Source organism: Coregonus lavaretus, assembly GCF_964263955.1.
Source record: "Coregonus lavaretus genome assembly, chromosome: 15".
Lineage (NCBI taxonomy): Eukaryota > Metazoa > Chordata > Actinopteri > Salmoniformes > Salmonidae > Coregonus > Coregonus lavaretus.
The window spans coordinates 38,512,648-38,539,976 of record NC_140002.1 but is presented as its reverse complement, the minus strand read 5'-3'; the positions used below and the strand labels follow the sequence as shown (position 1 = coordinate 38,539,976).

The 27,329-nt window shown below is 45.0% G+C and overlaps 2 protein-coding genes across 3 annotated transcripts in view; both read right to left on the bottom strand.

The window, feature by feature from the left end:
- The window catches only part of LOC311142239 (pyruvate carboxylase, mitochondrial-like), a 92,382-nt gene extending 67,309 nt beyond the window's left edge, over window positions 1-25,073 (bottom strand). Inside the window, exons 1-7 of one of the 2 annotated variants that reach the window (XM_084177847.1) lie at window positions 24,828-25,073; window positions 6,553-6,694; window positions 6,229-6,413; window positions 5,948-6,113; window positions 5,618-5,763; window positions 5,403-5,520; window positions 1,143-1,294 (exon numbers count right to left, since the gene is read on the bottom strand). In XM_084177847.1, the coding sequence (XP_084033973.1) occupies window positions 1,143-1,294; window positions 5,403-5,520; window positions 5,618-5,763; window positions 5,948-6,113; window positions 6,229-6,413; window positions 6,553-6,694 (909 nt within the window). In that variant the 5' untranslated portion in view covers window positions 24,828-25,073. Of the gene's footprint in view, window positions 1-1,142; window positions 1,295-5,402; window positions 5,521-5,617; window positions 5,764-5,947; window positions 6,114-6,228; window positions 6,414-6,552; window positions 6,695-24,822 lie in introns of both variants that reach the window. The other variant, XM_084177848.1, reaches the window with a different exon arrangement.
- Window positions 10,587-12,769, bottom strand: LOC311142404 (palmitoyltransferase ZDHHC18-B-like). Its single transcript, XM_084178051.1, has one exon. It carries the CDS (start codon window positions 11,954-11,956, stop codon window positions 11,363-11,365), a length of 594 nt encoding a protein of 197 aa, XP_084034177.1. The 5' UTR covers window positions 11,957-12,769; the 3' UTR covers window positions 10,587-11,362.
- Window positions 25,074-27,329: the final 2,256 nt, after the last annotated feature.

Below are 27,329 nucleotides of genomic sequence, written 5' to 3'. Positions count from 1 at the left end.
ACTAATGCTAATGTACTCAACAGTGGGGGCACATTAAAATAGCTTCCTCTCCCTCAAAACACATGCACATAACAAACGTATCACACCCCTGCCTCTCTTTTCCATCCCCAAAACAGACAGCAAACAAAGCAATACAGAAGATAAGGCAGGGATAAGCACTTGCAGGACAGCTAGCTCAAGGGTACACATGACAGGCTCACCAGCTACTGTGTATACAACGTTTAATAAGCTTATCACACACAGGATGGGGAATCAGTGGGATACAACTGTCACTAGTAATTGTTCTCATGTCAAAGTAATTGCTTCCACCTCACAATAACAAACAGAAAGCCAGCTTGATTGCAATCAGGAAATTCTGCAACTGCATATTCTTTGTGTGTGGGAGTCCCACAAGCTTGCTAGTGGTGTCCCTTCCGTAACTATCGATGTTGTTAAACGCTGCCATCTAGTGTGCTTATCGGTAGCCTGCAGGTGAAACGTCATTCCCACTGCTTTAATTACGGCTCCAGTCTTTTCTTTATCCCTGTAGGTCACTTTTATTCATCTAAATGGCTCCCTTTGTCTCTCTAAATCCATTTCTTACACAACAATATTTTCATCCTACTCCCACACTTCTCCACTGCCTCTCTGAGCACAACAATAACACAGAATGAGAACACCTATTTGGAAAGGCTCAGAGTTTCTTATAAGTGACTTCAAATGCATTGTGCTTTGAAGACACTGGCTTTATTTAATGTCTACTAAAAAAACAAAATAACAAAAAACAATTCTAACCGGCCATACAGACTGGAGGGGATAACGACAGGAACGAGGGAAAGGAAATTCTACACTATGAGCGGAGACGTTTGAATAAAAGGAAAAGAACAAAGTTGAGTTTCTCACCCGTAATTTTTCATGCCTACGGTGTTAGAAGTGTTGTTGCAAAGTAAAACCACACTCCATTCAGACAATAATGGTCTTATATGCCATTCAAAAATGCAAATACACACAGCTCTGTCATTTCAAAGGCAATAATGCCAAGATTCTAAACATTCTAAAAAAAAGTACTGAATTCATCTAAATGCCTATGGAATATAAGTTTTAGCTAGACACTACCTATTAAAAGAATGCTTCAAAGTGTATGGGTGTGTTGCATTCTGTACCTGTCTGGCCAGGTTGACAGAATCAGCAGTGAGTCGGTCCCGGAGGTGGGGGTCCAGCTGTACAGCCGGGGCGATCTCCACCACCTTCTGGTGCCTCCTCTGGATGGAGCAGTCCCTCTCATACAGGTGGATAACATTACCATACTTGTCACCTGGGAGAGACAGGAATGTCATTAGGTCTTACAGGCATAAATAACTTGTAGACCTAAGTATCTGTACTGGTGTGCGTGTGCGTGTGTGTGTGTACACACACAGTGCATTCGGAAAGTATTCTGACCCATTCACTTTTTCCACAATTTGTTACGTTACAGCCTTATTCTAAAATGGATTAAATTATTTATTTTTTCCTCAATCTACACACAATACCCCATAATGACAAAGCAAAAACAGGTTTAGAAATTGTCAGACCCTTTGCTATGAGACTCGAAATTGAGCTCAGGTGCATCCTGTTTCCATTGATCATCCTTGAGATGTTTCTACAACTTCATTGAGTCCACGTGTGGTAATTTAAATTGATTGGATATGATTTGGAAAGGCACACACCTGTCTATAAAAGGTCCCACAGTTGGCAGTGCATGTCAGAGCGAAAACCAAGCCATGAGGTCGAAGGAATTGTCCATAGAGCTCCGAGACAGGATTGTGTCGAGGCACAGATCTGGGGAAGGGTACAAAAACATTTCTGCAGCATTGAAGGTCCCCAAGAACACAGTGGCCTCCATCATTCTTAAATGGAAGAATTTTGGAACCGCCAAGACTCTTCCTAGATCTGGCCGCTCGGCCAAACTGAGCAATCGGGGGAGAAGGGCCTTGGTCAGGGAGGTGACCAAGAACCCAATGGTTACTCTCACAGAGCTCCAGAGTACCTCTGTGGAGATGGGAGAACCTTCCAGAAGGACAACCATCTTTGCAGCACTCCACCAATCAGGCCTTTATGGTAAGAGTGGCCAGACGGAAGCCACTCCTTAGTAAAAAAAAACACGACAGCCCGCTTGGAGTTTGCCAAAAGGCACCTAAAGACTCTCAGACCATGAGAAACAAGATTCTCTGGTCTGATGAAACCAAGATTGAACTCTTTGGCTTGAAAGCCAAGTGTCACGTCTGGAGGAAACCTGGCACAATCCCTTTGGTGAAACAATGGTGGCAGCGTCACGCTGTGGGAATGTTTTTCAGTGACAGGGACTGGGAGACTAGTCAGGATTGAGGGAAAGATGAACGGAGCAAAGTACAGAGAGATCCTTGATGAAAACCTGCTCCAGAGCGCTCAGGACCTCAGACTGGGGAGAAGGTTCACCTTCCAACAGGACAACGACCCTATGCACACAGCCAAGACAACGCAGGAGTGGCTTCGGGGACAAGTCTCTGAATGTCCTTGAGTGGCCCAGACAGAGCCCAGACTTTAACCCGATCTAACATCACTGGAAAAACCTGAAAATAGCTGTGCGGCGATGCTCCCCATCGAACCTGACAGAGCTTGAGAGGATCTGCAGAGAGGAATGGGAGAAACTCCCCAAATACAGGTGTGCCAAGCTTGTAGCGTCATACCCAAGAAGACTCAAGGCTGTAATCGCTGACAAAGGTGATTCAACAAAATACTGATTAAAGGGTCTGAATACTTATGTAAATGTAATATTTCTGGGGGGGGGGGGGGGGGGGGGGTTAATATACATTTGCTAACATTTCTAAAAACCTGTTTTTGCTTTGTCATTATGGGATATTGTGTGTAGATAGAAACTATTTAATCAATTTTAGAATAAGGCTGTAACGTAACAAAATGTGGAAAAAGTCAAGGGGTCAGAATACTTTCCGAAAGCACTGTATATTGGTGGATGCTGCTGGGGAATGAAAATGGAAATGAAATACAAGTTGCTGAGGTGGAAATCATTAAGTTGAAACTTTAGCGGGAAGAATTTTCTGCATTTACAGTACCAGTCAAAAGTTTGGACACACCTACTCATTCAAGGGTTTTTCTTTATTTTTACTATTTTCTACATTGTAGAATAATAGTGAAGACATCAAAACTATGAAATAACACATATGGAATCATATAGTAACCAAAAAAGTGTTAAACAAATCAAAATATATTTTATATTTGAGATTCTTCAAATAGCCATCCTTTGCCTTGATGACAGCTTTGCACACTCTTGGCATTCTCTCAATCAGCTTCATGAGGTAGTCACCTGGAATGCATTTCAATTAACAGGTGTGCCTTGTTAAAAGTTAATTTGTGGAATTTCTTTCCTTCTTAATGCGTTTGAGCCAATCAGTTGTGTTGTGACAAGGTAGGGGGGGTATACAGAAGATAGCCATATTTGGTAAAAGACCAAGTCCATAATGGCAAGAACAGCTCAAATAAACAAAGAGAAACAACAGTCCATTACTTTAAGACATGAAGGTCAGTCAATATGGAACATTCCAAGCACTTTGAAAGTTTTTTCAAGTGCAGTCGCAAACCATCAAGCGCTATGATTAAACTGGCTCTCATGAGGACCGCCACAGGAATGGAAGACCCAGAGTTACCTCTGCTGCAGAGGATAAGTTCATTAGAGTTACCAGCCTCAGAAATTGCAGGCCAAATAAATACTTCAGAGATCAAGTCACAGACACATCTCAACATCAACTGTTCAAAGGGGACTGTGTGAATCAGGCCTTCATGGTTGAATTGCTGCAAAGTAACCACTACTAAAGGACATCAATAAGAAGAAGAGACCTGCTTGGGCCAAGAAACACGAGCAATGGACATTAGACCGGTGGAAATGTGTCCTTTGGTCTGGAGTCCAAATTGGATATTTCTGGTTTCAACCGCCGTGTCTTTGTGAGACGCGGTGTGGGTGAACGGATGATCTCCGCATGTGTAGTTCCCACCGTAAAGCATGTAGAAGGTGGTGTTATAGTGTGGGGGTGCTTTGCTGGTGACACTGTCTGTGATTTATTTAGACTTTAAATTCTGCAGCGATACGCCATTCCATCTGGTTTGGGCTTAGTGGGACTATCATTTGTTTTTCAACAGGACAATGACCAAACACACCTCCAGGCTGTGTAAGGGCTATTTGACCAAGAAGGAGAGTGATGGAGTGCTGCATCAGATGACCTGGCCTCCACAATCCCCCGACCTCAACCCAATTGGGTTTCTTTGGGATGAGTCGGACTGCAGAGTGAACAAGTGCTCAGCATTTGTGGGAACTCCTTCAAGACTGTTGGAAAAGCATTCCAGGTGAAGCTGGTTGAGAGAATGCCAAGAGTGTGCAAAGCTGTCATCAAGGCAAAGTGTGGCTATTTGAAGAATCTCAAATATAAAATATTTTGATTTGTTTAACACTTTTTTGGTTACTATATGATTCCATATGTGTTATTTCATAGTTTTGATGTCTTCACTATTATTCTACAATGTAGAAAATAGTAAAAATAAAGAAAAACCCTTGAATGAGTAGGTGTGTCCAAACTTTTGACTGGTACTGTATGTTATGGAACCTAGCAGGAGTGAAACTTTGGCGCAACTCCATACGATTCAAGAGATTACATGTTACCCCAGGAAACCAATTGCAGGCGGTAACTGTAGATAACTAGGTAGCTTTATTCACGTCAGGGGAATTTTGCTGAGTGCGGTGCAACTCCATCCGGTTCAAGGTTGCTGCATTCACATCAGGGGAACATAGCTGGGGTGAAACTTAGTTGCAGCTCCATACGATATGATATGTGGCTCTGTTCACGCCAGGGAAACTGAGTAGGAGTTAACGTCGGTGAAACTCAACATTATTATTGCATTTCCATTTCCGTTTTCTTGTGTTGCACTTGCATTCAGTAGCATCCATGAATCACATGATTATGTATGATTAGTATTGACTTTAAAAGGAAGAACCAAGGACACAGATGATTCCTGATATTGTGAGATTCTCTCTGGTGTTTACAGAACAACTGGTGCTAAGAGATTAGGATGTCAGGACCTGCTTAGGACAAAGCAATTGTAACAGGAGCAAAGGATCGCAATAAGGGAAATGAATGGCTGCAGTATTGACATTATAATGAATGCATGATGCATGGAAAACTAAGTCATAAATGTATCAAAGCATATATTCTTATTCTAAATGTATGTAGTTCTGTCCTTGCGCTGTACTTGTCCATTAATGTTATGTATTATGTCATGTTTTATGTTTTGTGTGGACCCCAGGAAGAGCAGTTGCTGCTTTAGCAGTAGCTAGTGGGAATCCTAATGAAATACAAAATCCTAACGTCCCCCAAAAATAGTCTAGCAAACAAACTCACCCAGGATCTGCACTTCAATGTGTCTGGGTCTCTCAAGATACTTCTCCACGAACAAAGCACCGTTCCCAAACGCAGCCAGGGCCTCGGAGTACGCGCGCTGATAGTTCTCCTCCAGCTCCTACACACGTCGACCAATGGGGATCAACAAGTCAACCACCACAAAGACAAAACACTCAGATTGGAGCCCCGATTTACTCCCAGATAGCTCTACTCACCTCATACTCTTTGACCACCCTCATACCCCTGCCCCCACCGCCATAGGCAGCCTTGAAGATGATGGGAAAGCCATAGGTTTTGGAAAACTCCTGGGCCTCCGATAGGCAAGTGATGGGGCCGTCTGTCCCTGGTACCACTGGGACTCCTGGAAGCAAAATCAAACAATATGAAGTTAGCTGAACGTAACTCAACTTTTACTTAACCGTACGCAATGTCAGCTATACGTCAGCTATGATTCTGCTGAAAAAAGACAAAAGTAAAACCTAAAACTCTGATGAAACAAACATCCATCAGACAGGACTGAGAATGACAGCTGGTGTCCAACCTACCTGCACGGACAGCGATGGATCGAGCCTCCACCTTGTCTCCCATCTTGCGCACCACTTCAGGGGAAGGGCCAATGAAGCGTACCCCAGCATCGGCACACGCCTGGGCAAAGTCTGATCTCTCAGACAGGAAGCCGTACCCAGGGTGGATGGCATCCACATTATTCTCCTGAGAATAAAATATATGATACGAAAAAGATGTAAGACAGTGTAAAGGTGTGATCTTAAAATGCAGTAAGAATTGGTTCAGAAAAGTTTGAAAGACACATATTCATGTCGCAGACCTTAGCCACTTTGATGATGTCAGGGATGTCCAGGTACGCAGCCACGGGCGGCAGGCCCTTCCCTATGAGGTAAGCCTCATCTGCCTTCTGCCTGTGCATCTGGCCTGTGTCCTGTTCAGAGTAGACAGCCACCGTCCGGATCCCCAGCTCAGTGCAGGCCCGGAACACACGGATAGCAATCTCACCTACAAGTGGTTGGATTAGTCAGCAGTAATCATGCACTCAGGAAAATTCAATTATGTGGTGAGACGAAACTAGCTATAACACATTGGCTGACATTTCGGTGTCTACAGAATGGCCAGGGTGGGAGAATGGTTACTCTACCTCTGTTGGCCACCATAACCTTTTTGATGGCCTTGTACTCCAGAGTCTGAGGGGAGTTGTGGGTGGAGCGGGACAGGCAGCAAGCCCTCCTGACAGCCAGCAGCCCCAGGGCTGAACGCATGCCTCCAACCTGCAGCAGCATCTACACAGGTCAAGGACAGGAAGGGGGGGGGGCAAGAATAGGAAAGAATGAGTAAAATGCAACACAGGTCCTGACCTATACAAAAATGTATTTGATCCCCTGCTGATTTTGTACGTTTGCCCACTGACAAAGAAATGATCAGTCTATAATTTTAATGGTAGGTTTATTTGAACAGTGAGAGACCGAATAACAACAAAAAAAATCCAGAAAATCGCATGTCAAAAATGTTATAAATTGATTTGCATTTTAAATGAGGGAAATAAGTATTTGACCCCCTCTCAATCAGAAAGATTTCTGGCTCACAGGTGTCTTTTATACAGGTAACGAGCTGAGATTAGGAGCACACTATTAAAGGGAGTGCTCCTAATCTCAGCGTGTTACCTGTATAAAAGACACCTGTCCACAGAAGCAATCAATCAGATTCCAAACTCTCCACCATGGCCAAGACCAAAGAGCTCTCCAAGGATGTCAGGAAAAAGATTGTAGACCTACACAAGGCTGGAATGGGCTACAAGACCATCGCCAACAGCTTGGTGAGAAGGTGACAACAGTTGGTGCAATTATTCGCAAATGGAAGAAACACAAAAGAACTGTCAATCTCCCTCGGCCTGGGGCTCCATGCAAGATCTCACCTCGTGGAGTTGCAATGATCATGAGAACGGTGAGGAATCAGCCCAGAACTACACGGGAAGAACTTGTCAATGATCTCAAGGCAGCTGGGACCATAGTCAACAAGAAAACAATTGTTAACACACTACACTGTGAAGGACTGAAATCCTGCAGCGCCCGCAAGGTCCCCCTGCTCAAGAAAGCACATATACATGCCCGTCTGAAGTTTTCCAATGAACATCTGAATGATTCAGAGGAGAACTGGGTGAAAATGTTGTGGTCAGATGAGACCAAAATGGAGCTCTTTGGCATCAACTCAACTCGCCGTGTTTGGAGGAGGAGGAATGCTGCCTATGACCCCAAGAACACCATCCCCACCGTCAAACATGGAGGTGGAAACATTATGCTTTGGGGGTGTTTTTCTGCTAAGGGGACAGGACAACTTCACCGCATCAAAGGGACGATGGACGGGGCCATGTACCGTCAAATCTTGGGTGAGAACCTCCTTCCCTCAGCCAGGGCATTGAAAATGGGTATTCCAGCATGACAATGACCCAAAACACACAGCCAAGGCAACAAAGGAGTGGCTCAAGAAGAAGCACATCAAGGTCCTGGAGTGGCCTAGCCAGTCTCCAGACCTTAATCCCATAGAAAATCTGTGGAGGGAGCTGAAGGTTCGAGTTGCCAAACGTCAGCCTCGAAAACCTAATGACTTGGAGAAGATCTGCAAAGAGGAGTGGGACAAAATCCCTCCTGAGATGTGTGCAAACCTAGTGTCACTACGCTCCTCCGTACACTCCACTGGCTTCCAGTTGAAGCTCGCATCTGCTACAAGACCATGGTGCTTGCCTATGGAGCTGTGAGGGGAACGGCACCTCCGTACCTTCAGGCTCTGATCAGTCCCTACACCCAAACGAGGGCATTGCGTTCTTCCACCTCTGGCCTGCTGGTCCCCCTACCTCTGCGGAAGCACAGTTCCCGCTCAGCCCAGTCAAAACTGTTCGCTGCTCTGGCCCAATGGTGGAACAAGCTCCCTCACGACGCCAGGACAGCAGTCACTGACCACCTTCCGGAGACACTTGAAACCCTACCTCTTTAAGGAATCCCTGGGATAGTATAAAAGTAATCCTTCTACCCCCCCCCACCCCCCACTATATATATATATATAAAAACAAATGAAAATTTAAAATGTATTTGTAAGTCGCTCTGGATAAGAGCGTCTGCTAAATGACGTAAATGTAATGTAAATGTAACTACAAGAAACGTCTGACCTCTGTGATTGCCAACAAGGGTTTTGCCACCAAGTACTAAGTCATGTTTTGCAGAGGGGTCAAATACTTATTTCATTTTACATTTACATTTTAGTCATTTAGCAGACGCTCTTATCCAGAGCGACTTACAGTTAGTGAGTGCATACATTTTCATACTACAAATGTTTTTACGGTTTTCCATAAAGAATCAATAATGTTGAACATAAATAAGCACAGAGCTCAACAGACCAATCATTCTGGATCCATGATTGACATACAATAAACCATTATCAAGTCAGTGCTTTTCATTTTGAGGAATATTGGCTGAAATAACAGAAAAAGCCCTTTAGTATACAAATTGAAACCAACCTCCACAATGCATTGTGGATGACCACTGATCTACATTATGTCTAAGTTGTGATGAAGGGAAACACTTTTTAAAATACAAAATGTGCAGTGACTTCACTTCTCTACTCTAGTGAATATGAATACTGTAGGTCCAAGTGGACCATAGGAATATAATTGTATTTGTGTTAAGTGATCATTGTGTGTACCTAATACTCAGTGGTCACGTTTCATGCTCAGTGTCAGTTCATTGCGTTTTCTGTGCAAGTATTGCAGGGATAGACGTAACAAAGCGGATCAACATGAACTTTTATGTTTAAGTTGCATATCAAATAACTAAGCCTCTAGCACACAGACAGGTCTCAATCTGAATTCTGTCTGAATTCTTCCCATTCAGATGCCTTGGTTCAGTGTGCCTTCTCACATCACACAGTACCATATTAGATTTGTCAAACCGCACAAAGAACAAAAAGGTTCAAATGAACAAGAGACTCATTTGGTCTAGTATCACTGCTCAAAATCAAGGAAGGGATCAGATTCACACATCTAATCTCGTATGTGGATTAAGGAATAGTAAGTGCTGGTGATCCTGTCTGGACTAATAGTGGCAACACAAGGAGGAAGGACTCTTTGGACATGGCATGAGGCAACCACATGCAACGCACGATACTGCTAACATGTCTCAAGTATATAGAAGTATTATAGAGGTGTACATGAATGAGAAACACTGCTTTAGTAAGAAAAGAAAACATTCCTGTGTGGGGTGAAGCATTTCTCAGGTATGCTGTAGTAGTGTCTTGAGTTGTTACTGTTGAATGAATGGTTGGTTTTGAACCATAATACAGCAGTTAGGATTTTCAAGATGTCCTCGTCTGCCAGTGCAGTTCAGTCATGTCCGTGTTGTGATTACTAGTCACTCTTACTATTGTCCTTGGGTCTAGGGCTAAGTACGAGAGCTACTCTTATCGATGTAGGGGTCTCTTCAAGTTCCAAGACATTGATATATAGAAAGCTCTATGTACTAATGCTAGCCTATCACATACTAACTCAAGCTCATCCGTCCGGTTCTGCTTTTACATAAAAAAGGATTCGACTTGTTTGGCACTCACACCGCCAGGTTTTTGGGTCTCAAGCCAGCTACTCTAATAATCTGAGCCATCCCAAATGAGTAGGTAGGTATCCAAGGTTTGCCAAGCCTTAAACCAGACAAAACGCTGCACTCATCATTGTGAAACATAGCGACATCAGTTTGGATGCTAGGCATAATAACAGAGTCTGTATGAGGCTCTGTAGTAATGGCTAGGTCTTTTCTGCTTGAGTATGTCAAAAGAAGTAGAATGTATGGCTCACTGAGCAGCTATGCAAGTTTGCCCCACAAAACATCAGCTCTTTCGTTGTGCTTTTCGCTGTAAAGAAAGGGGCTATTCAGTTCAATTACATTAGGAGCATTAGGAGGTTTGTGTATGTGTCCTATATAAACGGTTCACACCACATTTACCCCTCTCACTGCATCTCACATAGCAGGTAGCGCCCTCTTCTGATAGGAAGCTGTAATGTATCTCTGGAATGGCTCTCCATTAATTTGCAGCCTAGTAAAGGCCCAAGCAGGCTATAGAGCGGTAGCAGATGTGAGTTAGGCCTAGCTAGTGAAAGCTAGCCACCGTGCAGTGACATCCCCAGACGGTCACAACTCCATAGCTATCCTCAGTAATAGATCCTAAAGCTCCATAGTAACAGTAACACATCCTTCTGCCCATTCACCACATAGGCCCAGGATGTAAAGAGTGTCTTGGTGATGCTTCTGTCTAACATTCCACGGCGAGCCATGTCCCACCTCTCTCAGAGGACTTGTGGACTTACATGGATTATAAAAGATGGACCAGCTACCACCTGACTGCATCCAAAGTGTGACTGACTGCAGTCTCTTCCTATAGCCGTGCTCCATGAGTCTGGCAAACGGGACTAAACTGACTGTTGTACATCATGCAGAGCGAAGATCTGTGGAAGGCAGCAAGGCGCAGGTTCATTCACTCAAGAGGGAGTTAGAGTTGGTTTGAGTCAGTGCAGTGCGGCAAAACTGTCCCTTCTTCTGTGGTCCTCTGCCCCTGTACCATGACTAGGCCCCAGGCCTGGAGAGGTGGTGGGGCTGAGGCTGACGTTGTAAGCCGGGTTGGAAATGTGGAGAGCGGCCCGCTTGCTGCTGCTCCGCGTCGACCGTGTCTTGTGTTGCCGGTTATGGTGGTGGTGCTGCTGGCGGGGTTCGACCGGAGGGCTGGTGGTGTGGCTGTGGTGACGGCCTCCGCATTTCAGAGAGGGCACCACAACAGGGTCAGGGTCGGAGGTCACAGCAGGGTTAAAGGTCACCGCCGAGTCAGCTGGGCTGATGCTGTCTGGACAGGAAGAGACTGTCTGGGGTTTCCCTGTCTGGGGGCACGGAGAGCGAGATGCCGACTCCAACAGGTCTTTAGTTCCCTGTGTGCACTGCAAGGTCGAATCGCTCCACACAGTTGTCACAGAGGGAGCAGTGGGAGGTGCGCGGTGGCCGGAACATCTTGCAGGTGAAACAGTATTTGAGCTTCACTACCTGCTGGTTGATCATCACCTCCTTGGTGCGGGGAGGGGGTCGGTAGGTGGAAGAGCCAGAGTTATCGATCTGCTTCTCAATGTCTGCGGCCTCGTCCGGTGTGGCCCGGGGCAGGATGCCAGGGTCAGTGAAGCTGGTCTGCAGGAGGGAGATGACCACAAACACAAACAGCACTCCTCCAATCGCTGGGATGAACACGGTCAGGTGCTTCAACAGGAAGGGACAGTCGAATACAAAGAACAGTACAGTGGTGACCAGAATAAGGCTGAGGGTGAGTGGTAAGACACCGCTTTGCTGAGCCACGATTATCCGTCCATCGCAGTAGAAGCGATTCTTGCCGGGGAAAACTTCCCATTTTCTCCGTGCAGTTTCCCCCTTCTTCTCTTCCTCAACAACAACGGGTTGCGGCGGCAGTGTCGGGGTTGGCGTTGAAAGTGCCTTTGGGTCGATTTGCTGGTATTCGCAATTTTTCATGATTTACGAAAAACTATGCTGTGGCTACTTTTGATCTCTCCCCAGTTTTGGGCGTCCAGAGCAGAGGAGCTGGTTAGTGCTTGCCACCGCTATCTTGCTAGTTACCTAGCTATCTACATAGGCAGCAACTTGCTAATGATCTAGCTAATGTTAGCTAGCTACCTAACTTGCTAACAATAACATCGACTAGCGCGTTGCCAGTAACGTTAGCTACAAACATGTTCCAGTACCGGTAAGTTAGAGTGGAGCATGTCGTCATTGAATCAACAACATTGCCACCAAGCGTATCCAGTGTATGCAAATAATGTCCCCAAATAATTTCCCTCATTAAAATGCAAATCAATTTATAACATTTTTGACATGCGTTTTTCTGGATCTTTTTGTTGTTATTCTGTTTCTCACTGTTAAAATAAACCTACCATTAAAATTATAGACTGATCATGTCTTTGTCAGTGGGCAAACGTACAAAATCAGCAGGGGATCAAATACTTTTTTTCCCCCCCTCACTGTATACAGTAGTACGTAGTCTGACTTAAAAGACAGTAAAAATGTCAACCTTGTCAAGAAGGAGATCGCCTATAGCTGTAAAGCAGACGAAAGTTGCAATAAGATGCAGACAGCTATAATCTCTCATGATTAGATAGGCCTAACACTTCCTTTTGCTTTACCTCGGAAAGAATTTGGGAATACTAGACGCCTGACTAAACTGTAGAAATGTCCGTTTACATATCACTGGCATCGGTAAAGTACAGTGATTACAAATATCTGCACAAAACACCAAATTACAGAATTAGGTGCAAGTAACAGAGGAAGGAGAGTGGTGGGGAGTGGACAGAGACATTAGCCTCCATCTATTACACTGACCACAGACCTCTGGAGAGGAGTACCTAGTTAGCTAGCTGAATAAAGTAAGTTAGAGTCTATTCCTAGAAACATTGAACCGCTGTAGTTTACAACAATTCTAATTTCTAAAGTGGAAGTTGGGAGAGTTATATTCGGGTGTTTCAGTGAAACAATTATAGTTTCTGAGGTGGAAGTTGGGAGAGTTATATTTGGGAGTTTTGGTGAGGGAGGCCCCGCTCTCTCCTTTCCCAGATGTTTAGTTCATTTCATTCCGATCTCCTCTGCATTATTGTAGCCATTTGCTGCAGCCTGTCAACTATGCCTCTGCCTATCCCTGTTCTCTCCTCTCCGCACAGGCTACACAAACGCCTCACACCGCGTGGCTGCTGCCTCTCTAACCTGGTGGTCCCTGCACGCACCACACACCTGGAGTTCCAGGTCTCAGGCAGCCTCTGGAACTGCCGTTCTGCTGCCAACAAGGCAGACTATGCTACCCTCCAGTCCCTCGACTTCTTGGCGCTGACGGAAACATGGATTACCACTGAAAACACTGCTACTCCTACTGCTCTCTCCTCGTCTGACCATGTGTTCTCGCATACCCCGAGAGCATCTGGTCAGCGGGGTGGTGGCACAGGAATCCTCATCTCTCCCAAGTGGACATTCTCAATTTTTCCCCTAACCCATCTGTCTATCTCCTCATTTGAATTCCATGCTGTCACAGTCACTAGCCCATTTAAGCTTAATATCCTTGTCATCTATCGCCCTCCAGGTTCCCTTGGAGAGTTCATCAATGAGCTTGACGCCTTGATAAGCTCCTTTCCTGAGGATGGCTCACCCCTCACAGTTTTGGGGGATTTCAACCTCCCTACGTCTACATTTGACTCATTTCTCTCTGCCTCCTTTCCACTCCTCTCCTCTTTTGACCTCACCCTCTCACCGTCCCCCCCTACTCACAAGGCAGGCAATACGCTTGACCTCATCTTTACTAGATGCTGTTCTTCTACTAATCTCACTGCAACTCCCCTCCATGTCTCCGACCACTACTTTGTATCCTTTTCTCTCTCGCTCTCCTCCAACACTACTCACTCTGCCCCTACACAGATGGTAATGCGCCGCCGCAACCTTCGCTCTCTCTCCCGCTACTCTCTCCTCTTCCATCCTATCATCTCTTCCCTCTGCTCAATCCTTCTCCCTCCAATCTCCTGATTCTGCCTCCTCAACCCTCCTCTCCTCCCTTTCTGCATCCTTTGACTCTCTATGTCCCCTATCCTCCCGGCCGGCTCGGTCCTCCCCTCCAGCTCCGTGGCTTGATGACTCATTGCGAGCTCACAGAACAGAGCTCCGGGCAGCTGAGCGGAAATGGAAGAAAACTAAACTCCCTGCGGACCTGGCATCTTTTCACTCCCTCTCTACATTTTCTTCATCTGTTTCTGCTGCTAAGGCCACTTTCTACCACTCTAAATTCCAAGCATCTGCCTCTAACCCTAGGAAGCTCTTTGCCACATTCTCCTCCCTGCTGACATCCGATCCTCGTTTGTTAAGTCAAATGACACTGCTGGTCCTGCTCACACTGCCCTACCCTATGCTTTGACTTCTTTCTCCCCTCTCTCTCCAGATAAAATCTTGCGACTTGTGACTGCAGGCCGCCCAACAACCTGCCCGCTTGACCCTATCCCCTCCTCTCTTCTCCAGACCATCTCCGGTGACCTTCTCCCCTACCTCACCTCGCTGATCAACTCATCCTTGACCGCTGGCTATGTCCCTTCCGTCTTCAAGAGAGCGAGAGTTGCACCCCTTCTCAAAAAACCAACACTCGATCCCTCTGATGTCAACAACTACAGACCAGTATCCCTTCTTTCTTTTCTCTTCAAAACTATTGAGCGTGCCGTCTTTAGCCAACTCTCTTGCTATCTCTCTCAGAATGACCTTCTTGATCCAAACCAGTCAGGTTTCAGGACTGGTCATTCAACTGAGACTGCTCTTCTCTGTGTCACGGAGGCTCTCCGCACTGCTAAGGCTAACTCTCTCTCCTCTGCTCTTGTCCTTCTAGACCTGTCTGCTGCCTTTGATACTGTGAACCATCAGATCCTCCTCTCCACCCTCTCCGAGCTGGGCATCTCCGGCGCGGCTCACTCTTGGATTGCGTCCTACCTGACCGGTCGCTCCTACCAAGTGGCGTGGCGAGAAGCTGTCTCCGCACCACGTGCTCTCACCACTGGTGTCCCCCAGGGCTCAGTTCTAGGCCCTCTCCTATTCTCGCTATACACCAAGTCACTTGGCTCTGTCATATCCTCACATGGCCTCTCCTATCATTGCTACGCTGACGATACACAACTAATCTTCTCCTTTCCCCCTTCTGATAACCAGGTGGCGAATCGCATCTCTGCATGTCTGGCAGACATATCAGTATGGATGACGGATCACCACCTCAAGCTGAACCTTGGCAAGACGGAGCTGCTCTTCCTCCCGGGGAAGGACTGCCAGTTCCATGATCTCGCCATCACGGTTGACAACTCCGTTGTGTCCTCCTCCCAGAGTGCGAAGAGCCTTGGCGTGACCCTGGACAACACCCTGTCGTTCTCCGCTAACATCAAGGCGGTGACCCGATCCTGTAGGTTCATGCTCTACAACATTCCGAGAGTACGACCCTGCCTTACACAGGAAGCGGCACAGGTCCTAATCCAGGCACTTGTCATCTCCCGTCATGGATTACTGCAACTCGCTGTTGGCTGGGCTCCCTGCCTGTGCCATTAAACCCCTACAACTCATCCAGAATGCCGCAGCCCGTCTGGTGTTCAACCTTCCCAAGTTCTCTCACGTCACCCCGCTCCTCCGCACACTCCACTGGCTTCCAGTTGAAGCTCGCATCTGTTACAAGACCATGGTGCTTGCCTATGGAGCTGTGAGGGGAACGGCACCTCCGTACCTTCAGGCTCTGATCAGTCCCTACACCCAAACGAGGGCATTGCGTTCATCCACCTCTGGCCTGCTGGCTCCCCTTCCTCTGCGGAAGCATAGTTCCCGCTCAGCCCAGTCAAAACTGTTCGCTGCTCTGGCACCCCAATGGTGGAACAAGGTCCCTCACGACGCCAGGACAGCGGAGTCACTCACCACCTTCCGGAGACATTTGAAACCCCACCTCTTTAAGGAATACCTGGGATAGGATAAAGTAATCCCCCCCCCCCCCCCACAGACACCTTAAAAAACAACAACAAAAAAGTAGGGGCGTGGATCAGAAAACCAGTCAGTATCTGGTGTGACCACCATTTACCTCATGCAGTGCGACACATCTCCTTCGCATAGCGTTGATCAAGCAGTTGATTGTGGCCTTTGGAATGTTCTCCCACTCCTCATTAATGGCTGTGTCAAGTTGCTGGATATTAGCGGGAACTGGAACACGCTTTCATACACGTTGATCCAGAGCATCCCAAACATAATCAATGGGTGAGATGTCTGGTGACTACGCAGGCCATGGAACTGGGACATTTTCAGCTTCCAGGAATTGTGTACAGATCCTTGCGACATGGGGCTGTGCATTATCATGCTGAAACATGAGGTGAAACATGAGGTGATGGCGGCGGATGAATGGCACGACAATGGGCCTCAGGATCTCGTCATGGCATTCAAATTGCCATCGATAAAACGCAATCTTGTTTGTTGTCCGTAGCTTATGCCTGCCCATACCATAACCCCACCACCATCATGGGGCACTCTGTTCACAACGTTGACATCAGCAAACCGCTCGCCCACACGACGCCATACACGCGGTCTGCCATCTGCCCGGTACAGTTGAAACCATCATTCATCTGTGAAGAGCACACTTCTCCAGCGTGCCAGTGGCCATCGAAGGTGAGCATTTGCCCACTGAAGTCGGTTACGACGCCAAATTGCAGTCAGTTCAAGACCCTGGTGAAGACGACGAGCACGCAGATGAGCTTCCCTGAGACGGTTACTGACAGTTTCTGCAGATATTCTTTGATTATGCAAACCCACAGTTTCATCAGCTGTCCGGGTGGCTGGCCTCAGATGATCCCGCAGATGAAGAAGCCGGATGTGGGGGTCCTGAGCTGGCGTGGTCTGTGGCCAAATTCTCTAAAATGGCTTAAATTCTCTGGCAACAGCTCTGATGGACATTCTTGCAGTTAGCATGCCAATTGCACACTCCTTCAAAACGTGAGACATCTGTGGCATTGTGTTGTGTGACAAAACTGCACATTTTAGAGTGGCCTTATTGTCCCCAGCACAAGGTGCACCTGTGTAATGATCATGCTGTTTAATCAGCTTCTTGATATGCCACACCTGTCAAATGGATGGATTGTCTTGGCAAAGGAGAAATGCTCACTAACAGGGATGTAAACACATTTTGTGCGTATTGAAAATGTCTGGGTTCTTTCGTTTCAGCTCATGAAACATGAGACTAACACTTTACATGTTGCGTTTATATATTTGTTCAGTATAATAAGCCGCCTCAATATTTGCAGCCGTAGGTGGTAATCTCTCTCTAGGAGCTGATCCGTCGTCGGTATTGTGAAGTAATTCTTATGTTAAGCGGTAGGATTTGAATGGAGAAAGCTGATCTGAGAGCAGCGCTCCCTTTCTTTCGATCCTATCAGTATCGATATGCTCCAACAACGCACTTAGTGACCGTTCTCTCAGCGTGGTGTTTTGGGAAACACATGTTACATCTTCAGCAATTGTTAGAAAGATGCATTGTTAAAAACACTCGTAAGCCTAAATTCCATCGCTATCGGGAAACCGGGCCCTGGACCATAACAGTCCATCCAAACACCAAATGCTAGGCCTAAACAGCAATTGCACATACACTGAATGTTTCACCAGGAGCAAGAGATTGTCATTGATCAGTCATATCAAGCTCAGCACTTGTGATTCTAAATAAAGGACATCAAATGAAAAATTCTGTATAAGGGAATTTCACCATAGTTGTACATGCACTGTATGTTAACTCCCGTTGTCCTAGGGTCAAAATGACCCGCCACTGTGTTGAACCAACTTTATTTAATTTTGGGGATCATTTGTGAGAAGGAGGCAGTGAGACTTTGAAGAAAGTATCACTGCCTCCTTCTCACAAATGATCCAAAAAATATAAAAATTAAATAAAGTTGGTTCAACACAGTGGCGGGTCATTTTGACCCTAGGACAACGGGAGGGTTACGAAACCAAAACCAAACAAAATATTGCACAAGTGGACACAGGTTCAAAAACACAAGGGCAGTTGGCAGAAGTGCTCTTTTCATAAATAGGCTATTTGTTTTGCCTGGCTGATAAATGTTAAAATGTATTATGAAATTCACAAGTCACTGTCATTTTGGCATTAGAATACAACCAAACCATTGATTAAGCAATCCCTAACCATTTTAACCCTACCATAGCCTAGTACATTACACCAAATGATGCCCGTTTATTCCGAACATCCTCAATAAAAGGCAGGTAGAGAAACCCAAGACTTAACTGCGCTCCAATTAATAGAAATGACTTCAAGATAAAGCAAGAGGAAAGAGCAGAGGGATAGCGGTAAGCACAGGGCACTACAAACAATTAGGCTAGTCTGTTGCTGAATGAATGGAAGTGGGCCAAATGAAAGACTATATTCTTGATGACATTCCTCTTGTCCAATAAGTTGTGCTACATGGTTAAGGGCAGCTTATTGTAATGCAGCCTGGCACATTGTTGCCTCCAACTGTAATTTGACCTGTCAACCACTTCTGCCCAGTTTTCTCCCTACAATAGGCTGCAAATGTATTTCAATGGGTTCTGGAGTCAAGTTACAGGGTGTGTTTGCTTTATGGCTTAACGAGGGCTCTGGAGAGAAGGTCTGGCACCAAGGAGCACCCGTCAGCAGACTGACCTTGTTGAACAGTCTCTCCATTCTCACCTACAGTGTCTTCTTTCCAGACGAAGTTGACTCACCAATGAGTTATTAATACTACACAGAGAGAACTTAAGGTTGGTTTGTCAAACCCAATGAAAGTTCTTTGATGTGTAGTATTACCTCATTGGGAGTCAAAGTTTTGGTGATAAACCTACCGCATGCATTCAATAGAATGAGTTGGTGTTTGTGTAATGTAAGGTACAGGGAGAGATGGCTCGGATATGGATAATGATGAGAGGAACCTTGTCTTGGGGGCCAAACCGTGGTTTCCATACAATGAGAACAGTCTTCACTGCAGATACTGTCTGATGTGAATTATTCATTTCTTTCATACAAATCCTAACCTTTTGACGCATTCCACACATCTGCTGTTTGTCATGTAGACAGAGGGTGTATCTTTGCTATAAAATATATTTGTATTGTCTGTATGTCAGAGTTCTCGGCCAAACACTCGAGTGTTGGGTGGACCAGCCTCACTTACTACCTTATTAATACGTTTTGAATAAAGTAATATCCGGATTGGTGATTGACCTTGTCTCTCCTCATTATTGATTAGAATTTCCACGACATAGGTGAGAATGGAGAGGCAGATCAACAAGGTCAGTCTGCTGACAGCTATGAAATGGGCCACAACAGGCAGAACAGGGTGGTTTACATTTTCAATCAAATGTGCCTACATTAATCTCTGTGCTGGTCTTCTCCACTACACAAAAGAACAGAAATACCAGAGTGGTGAGTCAACAGGGCTGAACATGTTAGGGCAATTGTCTTAAAACCAGATGATTTAACATGCAAAGAAACACCAACCCAGTTCAACAAACTGATGTGGCATTCATTACAAGGCTACAACTAGGCCTATAGTCAACTAACAAAACAACTAAGTTTTAGCCTGTTCATTTTTAGCTTCACAAAAGTTGTTTTTTTACATCGAGACTAGGCTAAATCCTAAACATTCTGGAATGCACTACCAGAGAGATACTTTTGTTGAAAGCACTGATTGTAATCAGAGTGCAAGTGTAGCAAGACAAGGTTGTTGGCTAAACCACCCCCCCTCCTGCAGGTATAAACATACAGGTCTGGAAGCACTGTTGAAGAAACACAAAGCCTCAACTTTATCAACTCATCTGGAACAGATTCATCCAGATCCGACATGCTCGACAATCACTCAACACCTTCATTCGACAACTTTTTTTTCCTTCTTCTGGAAACATGGTGAGTTATATAAATGACAATTGTAGTACAATGAGTTCATGTTGTAGACTACCATTAAACAGTGAATGCCCTCTGACCTACTGAGAAGAGTACTGCGGGAAGCCTACCTTTGACAAGATATCTGAACAGGTTTCAGCAACAAACATTATTCCTGCTCAATTAACAGATACTATCTAGTAGAACAGACTATTTCAAACCTCAAAAAGTGATCTAAACTTGAGTGCATATTGTATAGATCCAGCTATATGAAATAGGCCTCAATTCCCAATGATTGGAAAAATCTAAATTAGATGAAAAACATTGATTAAGTTTGATTCCCGCTGACCTTTAAGACAGTACATGCAAATACACTGCAGGGGGAAAACAAACATAGGCTGTGTAAAGATTCCCATATTTGAACCTAGTCTCTTTCCCAGCCATGTGTTCAGTATCGCTGTAAGCCTTGCAAGAGTAACTTGAACCTAGGCCTAAATGCAATTCGTAACCATGACATTCAAAATTCAAGTCTAGCAATGTTGCAGACTGAAAATGTAGGGCCAGCAGTTGGTTGGTAAGAGGTGAAAAAAAGAAAATTAGAAAATATCACAATAGATGGTTGGGATACTAATGCACAATTTAGGCTACTATGGCAGTGTTCTTCAGACCCAGTGTGGTTAACAGTGTGGTGAAGTTTTGGGTTAAAATCACATTTCAAGAAGATAAATTGTAAAAATTGGTGGGGTTTATGACTTTCTGGGAATAGAAGCTGACGACCAAGCTCATTCATAGACGCTACCTTTAGCGTCTATTCATTAAGGTATTTTCTGGCCAGGTGAGTTTTGTTAAGAGCCCCGACGCTCTGTCTTAACATTAACACACGTCGCTTGCGGTACCATTTTGGAAACATAAAGGAACGTATATTTCATGTTTGCGGAAGACAGTAGTGACCACCTGTGCTAATTAGTGATCTAGCGTGCTTGAAGACCTGTGCATAAGCGTACCTGGGGAGGAAGTGTAGTTCTTCGGCTGGAGGCACACAGCTGTACGGACCTGTGCAAACCTGCTACAATAAGTATCCTTTTTATTTGAAAGATTCTTTCCTCGCTGATATGCAAGATAGGTTATATAGGTTTCAAAAACCGTAATCGCACGCGATGATTGACGTTTCTAAGCGTTAAAACAGTGCGTTGGGCTTGTAGTTCACATGGTCCCACTGGTAAGCGGTGCTTATAGCTGAGAACCCTTGGGATAAGGGAGAATGCCTTGTTAAAGTGACACTCCAATCTCCTTTTCACCTCATTCAACACCCAATTTACTTGACAAAAAGGCACATCACAATAGGTGGTCCAGGTATGTAATGACTAGCACAAAAGGGAGTGGGCCTTCCCTCTTTTGTTCTCTATTGTTCCTCAAGCAAGGGGGGAGGCCGATGACATCACATTTACATCAAACCAACTCCTTGAAGTTTGCAGTTGTCTACAAAAAAACACTATTTTGGTCAAAACATTTGTTTACCCTTTATAGTGTACAGTGCATTCGGAAAGTATTCAGACCCCTTCACTTCTTCCACATTTTGTTATGTTACACCCTTATTCTAAAATGGATTGAATCGTTTTTCCCCCTCATCAATCTACACCTAGTACCCCATAATGACAAAGCAAAAACAGGGTTTTAGAATTTGTCAAAGTATTACAAATTAAATAACATTTACATAAGTACTCAGACCCTTTACTCAGTACTTTGTTGAAGCAACTTTGGCAACGATTACAGCCTCGAGTATGACGCTACAAGCTTGGCACACCTGTATTTGGGGAGTTTCTCCCATTCTTCTCTGCAGATCCTCTCAAGCTCTGTCAGGTTGGATGGGGAGTGTCGCTGCACAGCTATTTTCAGGTCTCTCCAGAGATGTTCGATCGGGTTAAAGGCCGGGCTCTGGCTGGGCCACTCAAGGACATTCAGAGACTTGTCCTGAAGCCACCCCTGCGTTGTCTTGGCTGTGTGTTTAGGGTCGTTGTCCTGTTGGAAGGTGAACCTTCGCCCCAGTCTGAGATCCTGAGCACTCTGGAGCAGGTTTTCATCAAGGATCTCTCTGTACTTTGCTCCGTTCATCTTTCCCTCGATCCTGACTAGTCTCCCAGTCCCTGCCGCTGAAAAACATCCTCACACGGGGGGGATAAAAAATAATGTATGCACTAACTGTAAGTCGCTCTGGATAAGAGCGTCTGCTAAATGACTAAAATGTAAAAATGTAATGCTACCACCACCATGATTCACCATTGGGATAGTGCCAGGTTTCCACCATCGTGACGCTTGGCATTCAGGCCAAAGAGTTCGATCTTGATTTCATCAGACCAGAGAATCTTGTTTCTAATGGTCAGAGTCCGTTAGGTGCCTTTCGGCAAACTCCAAGTGGGCTGTTATGTGCCTTTTACTGAGGAGTGGCTTCCGTCTGGCCACTACCATAAAGGCCTGATTGGTGGAGTGCTGCAGAGATGGTTGTCCTTCTGGAAGGTTCTCCCATCGCCACAGAGGAACTCTTTCAGAGTGACCATCAGGTTCTTGGTCACCTCCCCGATTGTTCAGTTTGGCCGGGCAGCCAGCTCTAGGAAGAGTATTGGTGGTTCCAAACTTCTTCCATTAAAGGATGATGGCGGCCACTGTGTTCTTGGGGACCTTCAATGCTGCAGATATTTTTTGATACCCTTCCCCAGATCTGTGCCTTGACACAATCCTGTCTCTGAGCTCTACGGACAATTCCTTCAACCTCATGGCTTGGTTTTCGCTCTGACATGCATTGTCAACTGTGGGACCTTATAGAGACAGGCGTGTGCCTTTCCAAATCATGTCCAATCAATTGAATTTACCACAGGTGGACTCCAATCAAGTTGTAGAAACATCTCAAGAATGATCAATGGAAACAGGATGCACCTGAGCTCAATTTCAAGTCTCATAGCAAAAGGTCTGAATAATTATGTAAATAAGGTATTTCTGTTCTTTATTTTTAATAAATTTGCAAAACTTTCTAAAAACCTGTTTTCGCTTTGTCATTCTGGGGTATTGTGTGTAGATTGATGAGGGGAAAAATGTTTTAATCAATTTTAGAATAAGGCTGTAACCTAACAAAATGTTGAAAAGGTCAAGGGGTCTGAATACTTTCCAAATGCACTGTACTTCACTGTATATATACTTGGGATATCGCTTTTCAACAGTAACAGTTCAATAATCACTGTAGGAGGTCTTTAATGCCTTGGGTTGTCAAGAGTGAGTGAAGACCCTTTACCTGTTGCCAGCAAATCCAACCCGCTTGCTTACAGCGACACTAGGGTCAGACAGCATGACTGTGTACTGTAGATCAAGACACCGCGGAGCCAGCATGAGATATGGCTGGGAAAACGTACCTCAATCCAGGGATGAGAAATGCGCTGTAATCTGAATTGTCTCATTATCCCAACTGCTAGTAGCAGAAGCCTCATCAGCCATTTGGAAATGGCACTAGAATGTGCTGAACAACAAAGGATAGTCAGCAATCAGGCTCTGTGCGGACTACATCATCTAGCTGTGGAAATGTTAATTATTATTATAGAAATAGCATTGGCGACCGAGAAAAACGAATTGGTACATGGCAAACAATAATGCAGGCACTATGGATGGGGGTGTGAGCTTGCGGATCTGGGCAGATGAGATGTAGTCGTTGTTTGTGTGTGTCTGTAAGTTGATGTTCATACGTGCATGTTTGTATCTGCTGTGTGAAAAAAAAAAAAAAAAAAAAATGTACATTATGTTTTCAAATAAAATATATCAAAATAAAAGTCCCATGTGGGGAATTACTATGTTACCTTATTTCAAGGAGTACCTCGTATCCTCCAATAATATGTTTTTTGGTAAAACAATATGCGTTTGAGTACTTGGATGGCTGTAATGTGTCACTAATCACAGTGGGTGCAGTCCACCGTACCATGACATCAACCTACCTACAACCGAGCTTCCCAGCCGCCAAACAGTCATTCATCATCCTGTCTGGATGGACATAATGGACATAATGTAATTCACTTTATTTATCATCTAGTGCCATTTCAGTCGTTCTGTTCAATCTTTCCAGTGTAACAGTTGGGCTAATGGGACAATTCGAGTACAACTAATTTCTCATCCCTGAATTAAGGTAAGTTTTTTCCAGCGTGGTCCTGGACCTTCGTGGTCCTCTGTAGCTCAGCTGGTAGAGCATGGCGCTTGTAACGCCAAGGTAGTGGGTTCGATCCCCGGGACCACCCATACACACACAAAAAAATGTATGCACACATGACTAAGTTGCTTTGGATAAAAGTGTCTGCTAAATGGCATTTTATATTATTATTATAATATCTCTCAACTGCTGCATGGTGTCTTGTACTACACAGTCATGCTGTCCGACCCCAGTGAAGTTCAGTGTAAACAAGCACAAAGGTAGGGCCGGAATCTTCCGGCAACTTTACCTGGTGCAACAAAGTCAAGGTTCTTCACTGATAGAACGAGCAAACAAATCAATCTCAATGTTATCTCACGTTTGACGTGCATGCTGTATTATTTGTCAGAGTCAGAACATTGAGAATCTATGTAACTATTTGTTTGAGTCCAAAAGTGCAATGTGGTAGAGAATTTAAATGTCACCATAATTTTGGGGAGATGCAGCTGCATTACCCACTTCTACCCCTGCCTAGTATCTGATGCAGCCACCTCACTAACCAACTCTCCAAATCAGCTAGCTAGCTAGCTGGCATTGCTACCTAAACAACTGCTAGTTAGCTAACTGCTCTGTACCTGCATGCAAAAACATTGCAGTAGTATGATGGATGGATATTTGCCAACTACCTCGGGATAAGCAAAGGTGATAAGAAAAGGTGATAAGAAAAGGTGACAAGCCCCCCCCCCCATCTAAGACTTGTAACGTTAATGTAAACAAACTTACCTTACCTTAGTCTAACGTTAGCACGCTTGAGTAGGCTTGAAAGTCTCAGTGGCGATCTGACGTTAGCATGAGTGTCGGTGTGTCACTGTTGCTGGCAGATCACTCTCTTCTTCAATCAACGTAATTTGAGCTAGCTGGGTACTGTGAGGTGACGGGGGTCCACCTCAGTTCGTGTGTTTTTTTTGTCTTCTGTGCACCCTAGCTAACAGTCCTCGTTGATGACTGAAGAAAGTCTGGGGGTTTGAAAGACTAGCTAGCTGTCTATTTACCTGAGACATTTAAACCCATTCAGACGACTCGCCCACCCCTTGGCTACTTGCTATTGGTTATCTTGATCATTACGCCCCTTAATACGCTCGCACCCGGGGCTGTAGATAATCCAGTGGGCCTGATCTATATATCCATTTATTTTGTCTATCTGTTTCCAGAGGGGTATACTATCAATGAGTTTGACAGGTAACTTTGATAAAACAACCAGAAATAGCTATTGATTTTGAAGCTATACCACTGAGTTTCTAAACCCAGAGGCGCAACATCGCGAGACTTCCGGGAACGCTTGAGAAACAAACCAGGCCTGGGTTTGGGGTTTGAGAAGTCAATGAGAGAAGTGAAGCGTTCTTCCTTAGTTGTTCATTTTCTCTAAATCTAAAGGCACAACCTAGATTTGAGCCCATGTCTTAAGTAGTTGGCCATGTTATTACTCCAACCTCGTGAAAGTGACAAACTGACACGTTTTCATTTTCGTCAAAAACAACTTTGATTTGGTGGCGTGCACATGCGCAGTCTAGCTACTTCCAGACACAAATGAGAGAACACCTCACTCTGACCATTTTACTCGCCCTAGCAGAACTGGTTAGGCTGTTGTCATGTTATCCAGAGCGTTGGTGACTGCAACTGTGCTGCTGGCAACAATTTATTAGCGCTTTTTGCCGACGTTTACTGACACCGGCCATATTCAACGGGTGTTGAGAGTTCGTAAATTCATCAGTTATTCTGCGCTCTGGCACACTCAGACGAGAGTGCTCTGAAGTTGGAGTAGATAACCAGATTGAATTTACGAACGCACCCTTAGGCAGGCGCTCACCAGAGCTGAGTACCGGCACCTCAAATGTTCCTCTGCTTGAGCTCATGTTCCTCTTATAGAATATCAGCTCAAAAGTATTGTGGAGGTCCTGCACCCAAAATGAGTACCGGCACCTATTTCAGTCCAAGTCAAGCACTGCCTATCTTCATAATGTACTGTCTTCAGTGGTGTAAAGTATTTAAGTAAAAATACTTTAAAGTACTACTTAAGTCGTTTTGGGGGGTATCTGTACTTTGCTTTTTAAATTTAAATTTAAATTTTTCACAACTTTTACTTTTACTTCACTACATTACTAATGAAAATAATGTACTTTTTACTCAATACATTTTCCCTGACACCCAAAAGTACTTGGTACGTTTTGAATGCTTACAGTGTCTCACAAAAGTGAGTACACCCCTCACATTTTTGTAAATATTTGAGTATATCTTTTCATGTGACAACACTGAAGAAATGACACTTTGCTACAATGTAGAGTAGTGAGTGTACAGCTTGTATAACAGTGTAAATTTGCTGTCCCCTCAAAATAACTCAACACACAGCCATTAATGTCTAAACCGCTGGCAACAAAAGTGAGTACACTCCTAAGTGAAAACATCCAAATTGGGCCCAATTAGCCATTTTCCCTCCCCGGTGTCATGTGACTCGTTAGTGTTACAAGGTCTCAGGTGTGAATGGGTAGCAGGTGTGTTAAACTTGGTGTCATCGCTCTCACACTTCCTCATACTGGTCACTGGAAGTTCAACATGGCACCTCATGGCAAAGAACTCTCTGAGGATCTGAAAAAAGAATTGTTGCTCTACATAAAGATGGCCTGGGCTATAAGAAGTTTGCCAAGACCCTGAAACTGAGCTGCTGCACGGTGGCCAAGACCATACAGCGGTTTAACAGGACAGGTTCCACTCAGAACATGCCTCGCCATGGTCGACCAAAGAAGTTGAGTGAACGTGCCCAGCGTCATATCCAGAGGTTGTCTTTGGGAAATAGACGTATGAGTGCTGCCAGCATTGCTGCAGCGGTTGAAGGGGTGGGGGGTCAGCCTGTCAGTGCTCAGACCATACGCCGCACACTGCATCAAATTAGTCTGCATGGCTGTCGTCCCAGAAGGAAGCCTCTTCTAAAGATGATACACAAGAAAGCCCGCAAACAGTTTGCTGAAGACAAGCAGACTAAGGACATGGATTACTGGAACCATGTCCTGTGGTCTGATGAGACCAAGATAAACTTATTTGGTTCAGATGGTGTCAAGCGTGTGTGGCGGCAACCAGGTGAGGAGTACAAAGACAAGTGTGTCTTGCCTACAGTCAAACATGGTGGTGGGAGTGTCATGGTCTGGGGCTGCATGAGTGCTGCCGGCACTGGGGAGCTACAGTTCATTGAGGGAACCATGAATGCCAACATGTACTGTGACATACTGAAGCAGAGC

Bases quoted from the DNA above. Each gene is read 5' to 3' on its own strand.
- LOC311142404 (XM_084178051.1), bottom strand. From the start codon at position 11,956: ATGAAAAATTGCGAATACCAGCAAATCGACCCAAAGGCACTTTCAACG.